General features: G+C 45.4%; 1 protein-coding gene and 1 long non-coding RNA gene across 6 annotated transcripts in view; one reads left to right on the top strand and one right to left on the bottom strand.

Annotated features, from left to right (window-relative positions):
• The window catches only part of TMEM128 (transmembrane protein 128), an 18,606-nt gene extending 17,292 nt beyond the window's left edge, over positions 1–1,314 (bottom strand). Inside the window, exon 1 of one of the 4 annotated variants that reach the window (XM_074395888.1) lies at positions 1,178–1,314. In XM_074395888.1, the coding sequence (XP_074251989.1) occupies positions 1,178–1,274 (97 nt within the window). In that variant the 5' untranslated portion in view covers positions 1,275–1,314. Of the gene's footprint in view, positions 1–696; positions 1,148–1,177 lie in introns of those variants that run through there. The other 3 variants (XM_074395887.1, XM_010345288.3, XM_074395889.1) reach the window with 3 other exon arrangements.
• Positions 1,309–14,434, top strand: LOC120363664 (uncharacterized). 2 transcript variants are annotated; one of them, XR_005579128.2, is made up of 3 exons: positions 1,309–1,549; positions 2,116–2,221; positions 14,189–14,434. It is a non-coding gene; the product is annotated as an uncharacterized LOC120363664 (long non-coding RNA). The 2 variants fall into 2 exon arrangements; XR_012516805.1 differs by having other exon boundaries at positions 1,309–2,221.

Here is a 14,434-nt window from a genome sequence, read left to right as displayed (position 1 = left end):
AAATACAGCTCAAAAGTGGAAATGGCACAACAAAGTTCTAGTTCCAGCACAGCACTATTTAGACAGGTGATGGACAAGTCATTTTTTCCCCGTCTGGAACCCAATCTGAAAGAACGGGTGAATGAGGAAAGAATGGGCGGATGAAGCCAGGTGCTGTGGCTCACGCCTGTAATCCCAGCACTTTGGGAAGCCAAAGCGGGTGGATTACCTGAGGTCAGGGGTTAGAAACCATCCTGGCCAACATGGCGAAACCCCATCTCTTTAAAAAAAAAAAAAAAAAAAAAAATGAGTGGATGGGGGTTGGGTCAGATGGGTGATTTGGGTGATTACGAGAAAGTTTTCAGGGGATTCTGACATGCCCTCTCTCTATGTTCATGTGTGAATCACTGGTCTATATATGAGGTTTTGGGCCTTTAGATGACCATCAGAAACCCTGGGGAGCATGTTCATAATATTCTGGAATATCCTCAACACATATACATTATCATGCCTGGACATGATGTTATTCATGTTTATTTTGAAAAGGTCATAAATGGACATGGGTTTTAAACATTCGGGATAAAAATATCCAAAATGAAGTATCTGTCTCCCAATCTTAACCTCAGATCTAATGCCTAGAAGCAACCACCACTTACAATGTCTACTGAATTCTTCCATATGCTATGCATCTATAGGTGAACATACATCACAGGTTACCTTTTCGTACCCAAACGGCAGCATACGATACTGTTCTGCACCTCCCTTTGAAAATCATCCCCACTGGTACATACACGTCGGCCTGGCGTGCCATGTATAGATTTATCCAAATTTACTTAACCAGCTTTCTGCTGACGGGCAAGATAGCTATTTCTAGTCATTCGCACTGCGCACACATCTTTGTACACTGCGGTACAGGTATGTTTCTGGTAAATTCTTAAAACTTAGAAGGGGTGGTTATTTTTCATTTTAATCGATATTTCCAAACGGGTGTCAAATCAGCTCTCCACAGAATTCTGAAGCTCAGCTGAGATAAAAATGCACAGCACTACGCGATTCTAAGGATCTTTCCCGACATTTAAAGAATCGATTTGCAAAGCCGAAACTCGGTCCCTCCAGACTGGGCCGGGGCTGCTAGAGGCCGGTCGTTTTCCGGCGCCTCGCCACTGAGAACCTCAGGGCGGCTTGGTGCGCGCCTCACCCGGCCTGGGCTCACCCTCGCGGTGCAGCTGGGCCTCGGCGTCCGGCAGGAGCAGGAATCGCCGCCGGAGCTGCTGCCGGGCCTGGGAAGCGTCCATCTTGGTGCCGCCCTGAAATGCGACGGAAGTGACGTCCGACAAGGACTTCCGGAGTCGGCCTCGGAGCTGGGCTTCCTGGCGTTGGGGTCGGAGACTGTGTTGTCTTTGCGGTTTTAGTTAGCGAGCAGTTAGGGTGGAGTCGGCGTCGTGGATTCCGCTCTCAAACCAGCAAGGGGGATTTGAATTCGAAAACACTGAGCTTTCCGAGTCGAAAGGTTCCAGGTTTATTCCGACCTACGGAAGCCCAGGAGGACTAGGATTACCGCTGCCACGAGGTGCGTGCCGGGCCGCGATGAGCGACCGTGAGACGCTGCGTTTCCGAAGCTTTCGCAGGCTCCCGGGTGCCAGAGCCGGAGAGGTGCCCTCTGTCCAGGCCTCCCCTCTCAGCCCCCAGACTTTTGCCTACTTTCGCTTTTCAGGAGTCGCCCGGCACGACTTGAAAGGAGGAGGAGGGCCTGCTGGACAGGATGCTAGAGCCTGGCAGTGACCACTTGGGGGCCCCTGGGCATTCAATCAACTTCTTGGGCCCCGTTTCCTTATTATAGCTGGCTCTAGATTTGTTGTGCGTTTCGGTGAGAAACACCTGTATGTGGTGGTTCCCGTGCGCCTCCTCCTCCCCGCTTGTGAAAAATCGTCTCGGTCTGAAACGAGGGAACGACTTTCCTAGCCAACTGCCGTTTTCCATACTACTCCGGCCCACAAACCGTGTGTTACGAGTTCACAACTTTTTCTCCGTCAATAATCCCGAGTATTAGCCTCTCCACCCTTTCCCACGGAGTCTTGTGCTGAGAAACGGTGGCTTAGCCACGCAAACGTTTACTGAGCATCTGCTATTTGCTAGGCGCTGTTGGGCACCATGCTAGCGGTAGAGGTAAAGATGAGTAAGACGTTGGCCTTGCACGTGAGGAGCTCCTGGTCCAAAGACGACCACAGAGGTATACTACAAGGTAACTCAGTATTTACAAATGTATGAAAGCATCAATGCAGCCAACATTTTCTGAGCAACTGCATGTGATAAAATGGGGAGGACAGACAGAAGAATCTGGTAGAGAAAGCAGCTTCAATACGGTGCCACAATAGAAACACTGTACATAGGGGCTGAGGAAGTACCGAATAAAGGGCGGTTTATTCTGCCGAAGTGTGGGAGAGCAGGGAGAGTGACTTCAGGTGGGTCGAGGGCAGGGGCGGAGAGCCAGAGAGCTACATAGGAAGTAAAATTTGAATTAGTAGGCACTGTTTATTATCATCTATGTGTTGGGGTGTTTGTAAGAGGAATGTAATAAAAAAGAAGAAGAAAAGAGTGCCGGCTGGGCGTGGTGGCTCACGCCTGTAATCCCAGCACTTTGGGAGACCGAGGCAGTCGGATCACGAGGTCAAGCGTTCGAGACCAGCTTAGCCAACATGGCGAAATCCCGTCTCTACTAAAAATACAAAAATTAACCAGGCATGGTGGACGCTTGTAGTCCCAGCTACTCGGGAGGCTGAGGCAGGAGAATCGCTTGAACCTGGGAGGTGGAGGTTGCAGTGAGCCGAGGTCGGGCCACTGCACTCCAGCCTGGGCAACAAAGCAAGTGTACGTCTCCAAAAAAGAAAAAAGAAAGGCCGGGCGCGGTGGCTCAAGCCTGTAATCCCAGCACTTTGGGAGGCCGAGGCGGGTGGATCACGAGGTCAAGAGATCGAGACCATCCTGGTCAACACGGTGAAACCCCGTCTCTACTAAAAATACAAAAAAATTAGCTGGGCATGGTGGCGCGTGCCTATAATCCCAGCTACTCAGGAGGCTGAGGCAGGAGAATCGCCTGAACTCAGGAGACGGAGGTTGCGGTGAGCCGAGATCGTGCCATTGCACTCCAGCCTGGGTAACAAGAGCGAAACTCCGTCTCAAAAAAAAAAAAAAAAGAAAAAAAGAAAAAAGAAAAAGGAAAGAAAAGAGTGCCACATCTCTACTGATTTATCATTTCTTCAGCCTTTCTTCACCCTTCAGAGCACAGGATTTAACAGCTGGGTAGATCATATGGCCTTTCTAAACAATACCTCCTTTTTCCTTGTTTTTTTTTTTTTTTCTTTCTTGTTCTTTCAAGACTCCTAAAAAACTGGATTCATTTCTTCAAAACTAACGAGTCTTTGCCCTCCCATCTTCTCTCTCTCGAACAGGGTTAGAAGCCTTGTTAACAGGAAGTGAATTTGTCCCATCAAATACAGTCTTCTGTTTATTGTCTCCTCGAAAAAGGGTCAGTTCAGGGTCTCCCTGGTAATTGAATACTCCCAAGACATCACAGCTATCCCAGGTTCCCAGACATGGTATGTTCAGGTCAGATCAAGTTTCTCCTTTTGTGGTTTCAGGGCCTTTAAAATTGGATCTGAAATCCTTCAGCGTTTTTTTTCTCTGATATTTTAAATGGCACTACTTGCACACCGTATTGATGGTACTTAAAAGCAGGTTGGAAAAATTCCAGTACTTAATGACCCTGTCTTCATTTCTGAGGTCCATTACAGAAGCCCTTTGGCGGGGTTTGGAGGCTCATGCCTGTAACCTCAGCACTTTGAGAGGCTGATGCAGGTGGGAGATCAGGAGTTTGAGACCAGCCTAGCCAACATGGTGAAACCCCATCTCTACTACAAAAAAAAAAAAAAAAAAAAAATTAACCGGACATGGTGGTGGGTGCTTGTAATCTCAGCTGCCTGGGAGGCTAAAGCAGGAGAATCACTAGAAGCCAGGAGGTGGAGGTTGCAGTGAGCCAAGACCTCCCCATTGTACTCCAGCCTGGGCAACAAGAGTGAAACTCCATCTCAAAAAAAAAGAAAAGAAACCCTTCAGTGTGTGTACTGTGGCACCCTAATTATAGATAGATATGTGATGCCAGCCTTGCTACCAATTAAGAAATTTTCAATGTGGATTACTTGTGGGAAACAATTGAATTTCACTGTGACCTTTGCTGGCCTCCCCTTAGCAATGTGGATAAATCCAAGGTGTTTCTAGACTGTTGAATTCTGCCACCATCCCTGTGAGTCCTTGGGCAAGTTATTTTATTGTTCAAAGTATCAGTTTACTCATCTGTGAAACATCGGGTGTTGGAGTGAAGAGAGTTGTATACAGATGGTTTAGCTTAGTGCCTGGCATATATACTTTGCCTTCAACAGTGGTAGTTATGAGTCACTACTCCTTAATTTGCTTACCGGGCCTTCAAGATCTGGGACTTGTTCACCCATTGATCAGTATTCCCTGTCCCTGGGTTCATGTCTCTCTTCCAAGAATTACCAAGCTTGGCTGGGCACGATGGCTCACACCTGTAATCCCAGCACTTTGGGAGACTGAGGTGGGTGGATCACAAGGTCAGGAGTTCAAGATGAGCCTACCCAACATAATGAAACCCCATCTCTACTAAAAACAAAATATTAGCCAGGCATGGTGGCATGCACCTGTAATCCCAGCTGCTCTGGAGGCTGAGGCAGGAGAATTGCTTGAACCCAGGAGACAGAGGTTGTGGTAAGCAGAGATCATGCCATTGCACTCCAGCCTGGGCAACAGAGCAAGACTCCGGCTCAAAAAAAAAAGAATCGCCAAGCTTTATAGCTATTTTCCTTTTGCCTGTGTTTCCCCCAGTAGATTGGGGAAAACCACCATGTCTTAGTATCGCTCGGTGCCTTGCAAACACTGAACACACAGCAGGAACTCCATTTCCCGTGCTTGCTTTGGTCCTTGAGCACAGCTAACTCTTCTTCAATACGGACATACCTGTGTCTGCCTACCACCCTTCCTCTTAGAAACCACTGTTGTTTTCTATAGTGGCTCTGCTTGGTTCCCAGAGACTGACCCTGTCCTAGGGGAGGGCACAAGACTCAACACAGACCTCTCATTCTCCAGGTCTTAGGCTGGGAAGATGCTCACGATTGCTTTGACAGAGGGAGCTCTGACGTCGGTTGGGCTTGGGGCTGCTATTCTGGAAACAGGGGAGCCCACGTGGGAAGGAAGCGCTGAGAGGCAAGCTAAGAGGTCTTGGTAGCACTGTGCCAGCTCCCAGATCTAGCCAACCCTTAGTTAACCCTGTTAAGGCACTGCGCTCTGGAGCTAGCTGCCTGCCTGGCTGGCATTGCCAGTTCTGTCATTACTGGCTCATTCAACTTACAGCAAGGGTCTTATCCACTCTTTGCCTTAGTTTCCTCAGTTGCAAAATGGGGTTAAAAATAATACCCACCTCATAGGATTGGGTAAAGATTAAAAGTATTAATACATGCAAATTCCTTAGAGCAGCCCATAGAAAACTCTCCGTAAATCTTAGCTGTTATTATCCATTGCTGAGACTTAACAGATTGTCAAATTTTTCCTTTTTTTCCAAATTAAGTTTGAATTTTTTGTTACTTGCAACTCTGAGGCCAGAGCAATACTACCCTGTTCTCTCATCGTGCTGTGTCACTGACCCTTGGTCCTCAGGTATTCTGTGAGCACCTCCAGGAATGAGAATACAGGGAAACCTCTTAGAAAAGCACCTGGCATGTGGAAAGTGCTCAGTAAATGTTAATATCTATAATTTGGGATACTGTTCTTCATTCCAGGAAGAAAGCTAGTATTAAAAAGCTCTTCTATTTATTGTATAAAAACGCAATGAAATGTGTGCCTCTTTCTACATAGCTGTAATTATTCCACCGATAAAAGCTATAGCAGTGGAATCACTAAGTCAAAAGATGTGAACATTTTAAAGACTTTGGATTGATATTTTCAAATAAGCTCCAGAAAGGACTTACCGTGCTACTGTAGTTTAAATTCCCACCAGCAGAGGGCAGGAGAGGCCATCTTCAATGTTTGCACCAACAGTGGGCTTTATCGTTCTGATTTTCTCCTAGTTGTTAGTTGTTGGCCAGGGGGACCTGCCATTTTAATTTGCTTTTCTTTGCAACAGATTTTTTTATGTTAATCGACTATGTAATATCTTTTTCCTTTTGGAATTTTCATTTTTGCATATTTTGATCAAGGCTGTCTTTGAACGTCAGATATGTGGCAAGTCTACTTTTTTTCTAGTTTGCCTTTTAAGTTTGATCATGTTCAACATACATTTAGGTTTATACCTAAGTTTTGTTTCATACCTATGTTTTGTTTTTCACTTATCATACCCTGTGTTGAAGAGAGTTTGAATGGGCTTGCCCCGTAGAGTCTTAAGTGGAGAAGCATATTTCCTGGAAAGTGTTCAGTCGATGTTAGTGTCTATCACTCAGGGGATGTACTGCATGGTAAACACCGCTTGAACCATCTTCAGGTGAGCCTAGTTATTCCTCACCCATTCATTACTCAAACTAGCTGTACCCTGAGAGGTTCTACCCACAACTGAAACCAACTTTAACCAGCCGGTCACAGTTAATACTGTCAACTTGATTGGATTGAAGAATGCAAAGTATTGATCCTCGGTGTGTCTGTGAGGGTGTTGCCAAAGGAGATTAACATTTGAGTCAGTTGGCTGGGAAAGGCAGACCCACTCTTAGTCTGGGTGGGCACCGTCTAATCAGCTGCCAGTGCAGCTAAAATATAAAGCAGGCAGAAAAACATGAAAAGGCAAGACTGGCCTAGCTTCCCAGCCTACATCTTTCTCCTTTGCCAAATTCCTCCTGCCCTTGAACACCACATGTTCTCATGTATAAATGGGAGCTGAACAGTGAGAACACATGGACACAGGGAGGGGAACAACACACACTGGGTCCTATCCAGGGGCAGTGGGCGGGGAAAACATTAGGGAAAAGAGTTAATGCATGCTGGGCTTCATGCTTAGGTGCTGGGATGATCCGTGCAGCAAACCACATGGCACACGTTTATGTAACAAATGTGCACATCCTACATATGCACCCCAGAACTTAAAAAAGAAAATCACTAACATCAATGTGCAAACTTAGTTTGAACAGAGTGTATGAGGAAATCCCCCTGACAACCTTAGAAAAGTCTAAGTGTTGTAAGGTTGTCCCTGGAGGATGGATCCACACACAGTGACGAGTCAGTTGGATGCTGTACTCTCCCTTTGGGCATCACCCTAACATCAACATCACAACTCCTGAGGACACTTGCTGACCCTCAAGTTAAAAAAGACAAAGGAGAGAAAATGTCAGCCTTTCAAGATTGGCAACGGTGAGCAGAATGCCCAGCTGCGAGGGGAAGGACAAGCACATCTGGAATCCCAGCCTGGGTGCTGTGATGGGGCAGGAAGCAGACCTGACATTCAGGAACCGACACAGCACCTGGCACAAGGAGCCCTCGAGATACAGTAGCTAAGTCGGGCGATGGCTCACCCCTGTAATCCCAGCAATTTGGGTGGCAGAGGCGGGCAGATCACCTAAGGTAGGAGTTCAATACCAGCCTGGCCAATATGGTGAAACCCAGTCCCTACAAAAAATACAAAAATTAAGCCGGGCGTAGTGGTGTGCCCCTGTAGTTCCAGCTACTCAGGAGGCTGAGTTACAAGAATCGCTTGAACCTGGGAGTTAGAGGTTGCAGTGAGCTGAGGTCGTGCAGCTGCACTCCAGCCTGGGTGACAGTGAGACTCTGTCTAAAAAAAAATAAGTAACAGTAGCTGCCGTCATTACAATTGTTTTGCAATTACTGCCTCTCCCTATAGCCCCACAGCTCTCAAGCTCATTCACTCAGTAGAGTGCCAGGCGCTTTTGTGGAACTTTATGAAATCTGGATAAATTAAGTAAAAAATAGCCAGTTGCCGTAAAAGTTTATGCCAGTTCTCCTAGCATCTAAATTAGAATCTCATGGCCGCAAATGCCAAAAGGCTTAAGAGATTTTACGCAGGGACGCTAAAACTTACTTTCCGAAACCTGCAAGAGAGACTGCCATTTCAAGTTCAGCTGTATAATAATACCTCTCTGTTCAGTATAAAATAAGTTGGAGCGGGGCTATCCTATGACATGACTACTATAGTATCCTGATTGAACTCAATGGGCCAAATCCCCAAAGCCATGCTGTTAGCAACTGCTCAGTGGAACCAAATCTTTACCTACCTTTGATCTACAGTGGACGGAAGTCAGCTTGGGGTCACCAGGAAGGGAGGAGAGGAGCAAAGGTAGTATTTCAGCAGCTCACAATACGCGCTCTGTGGCCAAACAAAGGCCTGACCTGAGCGATGTCTGACCTTTAAACTCTGACAAACATATGTATTTACTCAGCAATTACAATTTAAACTACCAAAGGGGCAGTTTAATCACTTGTATCAAAGGGAATAAATTAAAGCTTCCCTAGATCGCATAACAACAAGAAACAAAAGTAGCATTTGCACTCAAAAGAAGACAAAGAAACCTCTCTCCTGGCCAGTACATACCATTTTTCTTTTTCTCAGAAGTTGTCTGTATTTTCACTAGGACAGGTAGTTAGAAGCAGGGTCCAACCCCAAATTAAAGAAGCTGTTAAATCTAATGATAAGTGAGCTGAGAGCGAGATCTCGAGTTTCTTAAATGTGAAAAGGACAGTGGAAGGCAGATGTCATTCTTTAAGCTGGAAGAAATTGCTATTTCGTTTTATTTTTAACATCATCCAAGACTGAAATCTGCTGGGAAAACGGAGTCACCATTTTCCAGTTTTATAAGCTAGTGATAACCAGAGACTGCTTGGCAGCATTGAATAACAGAGCTATTTTGAAAAGGTAAACACAGAGACGGAAATTTGAGTAATACTAAATTTCGCTGCATTTTGGGGCAAAATAAATGCATATATCCTCAAATGCCGAGGGTGGCAGTGTAAACTGCTAAAAAGCCCTCTCAAAACTGGCCACATCTGTTAAAGCTGAAATGACTTAGTCATGCCACCTGTGGGCATGTACTCACGGCAATGAGAAAGTATACGCACCAGGAGATGCAGAGAAGACGTCATCAATTTCATTAGAAACTGAGCCACGCTGAAACAGCTCAGTGCTTCTTTCTTTTTCTTTTCTTTTTTTTCTCTTTCCTTTTCTTTTCTTTTCCTTCTTTCTTTTCTTTTACTTTCTTTTCTTTCTTTCTCTTTCCTTCCCTCCCTCTCTCGTTCCTTCCTTTTCTTTTCATTTATTTTCTTTTCTTCTCTTGACATAGTCTCACTCTGTCACCCAGGCTGAAGTGCAGTGGCACCATCTCTGCTCACTGCAGCCTCTACCTCCCAGATTCAAGTGATTCTCGGGCCTCAGCCTCCTAAGTAGCTGGGATTATAGGTGCATACCACCACACCCAGCTAATTTTTGTAATTTTTGTAGAGATGGGGTGTCACCATGTTGGCCAGGCCTGCCTTGAATTCCTGACGTCAAGTGATCCTTCCGCCTCAGCCTCCCAAAGTGGTGGGATTACAGGCGTGAGCCACCGAGCCCAGCCTTCATTTTTATTTTTTGAGACAATCTCGCTCTGTCTTCAGGCTGGCATGCAGTGGCATGATTGTAGCTCATTGCAGCCTCCAACTCCTGGGCTGAAACGGTCCTCCTGCCTCAGCCTCTGGAGTAGCTGGGACTACAGGTGCTGACAGTCATGCGCCACCACACCTGGCTAATGTTTTTACTTTTTGGTTTTTGTAGAGATGGGGTCTCACTATGTTGCCCAGGTTGCTCTTGAACTCCTGGGCTCGAGTGATTCTCCCACCTCTGTCTCCCATAGCACTGAGATTACAGGCATGGGCTACCACACCAGGCTGTACAGCCGAATGTTTCATCAAGAGACGAATCTCATGGAATGTTGGGTGAAAGAAGCAGGACACAAACAGGTACATGCTGTATGGTTTCATTTACATCAAGTTCAAAACCAGGCAAAGCCAGTCCATGCAGAGAGAAGTAAGGTGGGCCAAATAGTCTGTTTCTTGATTGAGGTGTGTGCACTCTTTGAAACTTGTGGAGCAGTACATTTGCATATTACATGTTTCAATATGTACCCCATACTTCAATAGAAAACTTGAATTAAAATATTAACTCATGGCTGGGCACAGTAGCTCACGCCTGTAATCCCAGCATTTTGGGAGGCTGAGGTGGGCCAGTCACCTGAGGTCGGGAGTTCGAGACCAGCCTGACCAACATGGAGAAACCCTGTCTCTACTAAAAATACAAAAGTAGCTGGGCATGGTGGCGCATGCCTGTAGTCCCAGCTACCTGAGAGGCTGAGGCAAAAGATATTGCTTGAACCGGGAGGCAGACGTTGCAGTGAGCCAAGATTGCACCACTGCACTCCAGCTTGGGCAACAAGAGTGAAACTCTGATTAAAAAAAAAAAAAAAATTAACTCATATAGGTTTGGCAGTTGTAGGATTGTGTCTCTGTTCAGAAAAATGGTTGCACAGTAACTGTAGAGTGTCATTTCAAAAATTGAAGTGGATTTCTTCATTTAAATACTGTGTGGTTTGGCCACACTGGTTCTTTGCTGCAGTCCATGCACTTGAAGAGCTTCATGCAGGAAAAAGCAAGGTGTCAGAGCCTCTCTGTCAGGCCAGTGCCTCGGACGGTCAGTGGTAGACATTGCTGGGTTTGTGCACTTCTGTACTTGAAGAGGAGATATTTTCAGACACCTACTGTGTGCTACTTTGTGTACAGTATGTCGATTTCACTCATCTACCATAGAAAGTTCGTGTAAGAGAAAAGCCCCTGAATTATATAGAGATGCTAAATAGCCTGCCCATGCAGGGACCTTTAGTGAGTTAGATACAAAGCTTAGATTCAACATCAAGTCTCATTCTGGCTAGTGGACCCTGTTGAGAACATGTTACCTCATACAGTCTGGGTGAAAATAGAGTGGCAGGAATATGGAAACAATGTCTTAAAACATCAGTCAGGTAATAGATAACTATCTACCTTCCAAGAATCAATCCAGGGGCCTTAAATAACCTGGGGCCCTCCATCCCCACTCAGGCAGAATTAACCAGTCCCTCTCAGGCCTACATTCTAACCAGAACACCTCATAACATTTCTTGTGTTGGCCTCAGTGTTGGCTCTTCTTTCCTGAAGACCTCAGTGCCCGAGTACCTGGCCCAGGTCTCAGCCCAGATGGGAAATCTGGAATGATTTTCTTAGTCCCTGTGACTTAGAATGGGTCCAGTGACACGAGGGCTTGGTGCAGAATTGCAGACAGCAAGGGTACCAGAGGACAGAGGTCTAAACATGTTTGTAGGGAAAGCAAAACTAAAGACATGTAAGGCAACTTCCCAACAGAATCTCGTTATTTGTTTATTTGTATTTTTTGAGACAGAGTCTCACTCTGCCATCCAGGCTGGAGTGCAGTGGCATGATCTTGGGCCACTGCAGCCTCGCCTCGCAGGCTCAAGTGATCCTCTCATGTAGCTGGGAGGACTACAGGCATGTGCCACCACACCAGGCAGTTTTTTGTATTTTTTTAAATAGAGTCAGGGTCTCGCTACATTGCGCAGACTGGCCTTGAACTCCTGGGCTCAAGCAGTCCACCCGCTTTGGATTTCCAAAGTGTTGAGATTATATTAACAGGTGTGAGACACTGAGCCCAGCCTACCAGAATCACTTTCAATGTGAAATCCCACCACATGCTTATGGTCAGTATTTCCTCTTATGAAATTGAAAAGGATGAGCTTTCTCCAGATTCCAACCCTTTTGCTGAAATCCAGCTTACTGGAATGAGAACAAGGATTAACTCCACAACCTCCTGCCCACACGTAATTCAGGAATCACTATAAAGTAATGCTTTCTGTACTTAGTGAATGAGAAACATAATATGCTCCCTGAGTAAAAGAGAAATTTAAAAGGCCTATGTTAGCCATTTCTTGAAAGCTTAATTTGGAGAAGGGATTAAGGCTGAATATATTCTGAGATTAACCACAAAGAATAGGAAAATATATAGGACATGACTTTCTCTTATCTTGGATAAGGATAATAATTGATCTCCAATTTCCTTCCACAAGGGAAGGAGTTAACTATCTTGAGTGCTGTGGTGTCATGGTTCTATATTCAGGCAAAAGTCAACAACACGCAATTATCTGCTTTATGCTGGAGTCCCAGTTCATCATTGAGACAAAAAAAAAAAAAAAGAATAATACCAGCTAGGAGCATCAGTTTTCAGTGATAGAATAAAGAACCACAACGTACTCTCAATAGCTTTCACTAATGGAGATGAATTGGATAAAACCACTTGATCTCTTAAAACTTTCTTTATTTGACTGCAAAAGTGCTATCTAAAAGAAAGCAATCTGTACCAAAGGCGGCTTCTTAAAAAAACAATGTTTAATTCCTAGAAATCTATTTTGGACAAGAGAGGCAATTAGAGAGTAGTGAAATTACCAAAGTTTATTGTTTAAGAGGACCTGGTCAGCTCAAGCTTTAACTTCGAAAGAAATTTAGATGCTTAGAAAGATAATGTGAGAGTTTTTCATAGATATTCACAAAAATCTACAGACCTGTAAAAATGCTGATGATTAATCTTGACTTTTATTCTTTCATTGTTCCCCTGACCACCCTGAGGTGGGTTTAAACAGAGAACTAGAAATGAGATTCTGAAATAGTCTTAGTTCCTCAGAGAAGAGGGATCATCTTACTTCACCAAGGGAACACTTGAGTGATTTTGCAATTTTTAAGCTTTCTCCATGTAAATTCCCCTCTGCCATCAACCCATTTGCATTTTTTTTCTCCTGTTTTTGAGACAGCCTCACTGTTGCCTAGGCTGAAGTGCAGTGGCATGACCTCGCTTACTGCAACCCCTGCTTCCCGGGCTCAAGTGATTCTCTTGCCTCAGGCTACCGAATAGCTGGGATTGCAGCACACACCACAATGCCTGGCTAATTTTTTTTCTTTTCTTTTTCTTTCTTTCTTTCTTTTTTTTTTTTTTGACATGGAGTTTCGCTCGTTGCCCAGGCTGGAGTGCAATGGCATGATTTCAGCTCACCTCAACCTCCGCCTCCTGGGTTCAAGTGATCCTCCTGCCTCAGCCTCCTGAGTAGCTGGGATTACAGGCATGTGCCACCATGCCTGGCTAATTTTGTATTTTTTTTTTCGTGGAGAGGGGGGTTTCTCCATGTTAGGCTGGTCTCGAACTCCCAACCTCAGGTGATCCACCCACTTCGGCCTACCAAAGTGCTAGGATTATAGGCATGAGCCATCGTGCCTGGTCCTAATTTTATTTTTAGTGGAGATGGGGTTTCACCATGTTGACCAGCCTGGTCTCAAACTCCTGACCTCAAGTGATCCAACTGCCTCGGTCTCCCAAAGTGCTGGGATTACAGGTGTGAACCACTGCTCCCAGCTCATTTGTGTTCTTTTGATTTCTTCTGCATCAGTCTCGGTCTAGCTGCCTCATCCAGGTGCAGAAGGAAGGGCAACCTTGGTTCACTTCCTGCCTTCCCACTCATTGTTCTGAGCCTGTTTCCTCACTGGCATGCTAAGCACCTACTCTGTCTCAAATTAAGGGCATGCAACAGTCCTACATTTTAAGTTTTTGGAGGTTAACAGAGTCCATCTTTTCCCAAATCCTGCTTGTTAAGCAGCATCACAGGAAATGGCTGGTACGCACAGTTGACAAACACCAGGAATCCCCAGAAAATAGGACATCAAGGAAAGACAACCACAGTATGTCAAAATGCATGCCTGGCAGGGTTGGAGATGCCCAAGTGTCAGGTTCCTCAGACCAGCCTGAGAACAGGCAGAACATGGTAGAATTCAACCTTATACCCAACTTTGACAAAATGAAGCTGAAAAGCCTTACAGGAATATCATTAGATCACTTTCTAAAGTCCCTGGGAACTTCAATATCATGTGTGTTTGGAATCCAAGTCAGGCAGGCAGCTGCCAAAATTGAAAAGGGTGGTCTCTACAAGGACACTGGAATGACCCCTGGATCATGCTTTGCAGACAGACCCCTGGGGCCACTGCACATACAGCTAGTCCTTCCTGTCACTGACTGCAGACCCTTCCTTGACGAGGAACATCAGAGTCACCAGCATTAATTAGCTTTGCTTCTTTGTCCTTGTAGAATTGAGAGAGCTAAGGTCACCTCCAGCCTCCGTGGGATAAATGCTCTGCTGGAATTCCTGAGCAGCACAGCCAGCCCCAGTTCTAACTTGGGAACCTGGGGTGATGAATGGCAAGAATGACAGAAATGAAGACGGCTGCAGCACTAAGGACACCTTTTAACTGTGTCACATTTGCCTAACTTTGCCTTAAATGTATCATGGTAACTGACAGTTTTGACTGAAAAATAAAGATCACTGATACGGTT

The sequence above is a fragment of the Saimiri boliviensis genome, chromosome 3, assembly GCF_048565385.1.
Source record: "Saimiri boliviensis isolate mSaiBol1 chromosome 3, mSaiBol1.pri, whole genome shotgun sequence".
NCBI classification, from domain to species: domain Eukaryota; kingdom Metazoa; phylum Chordata; class Mammalia; order Primates; family Cebidae; genus Saimiri; species Saimiri boliviensis.
Note: the sequence above shows the minus strand (reverse complement) of the source record. Positions and strands in the feature narration are given on the sequence as shown.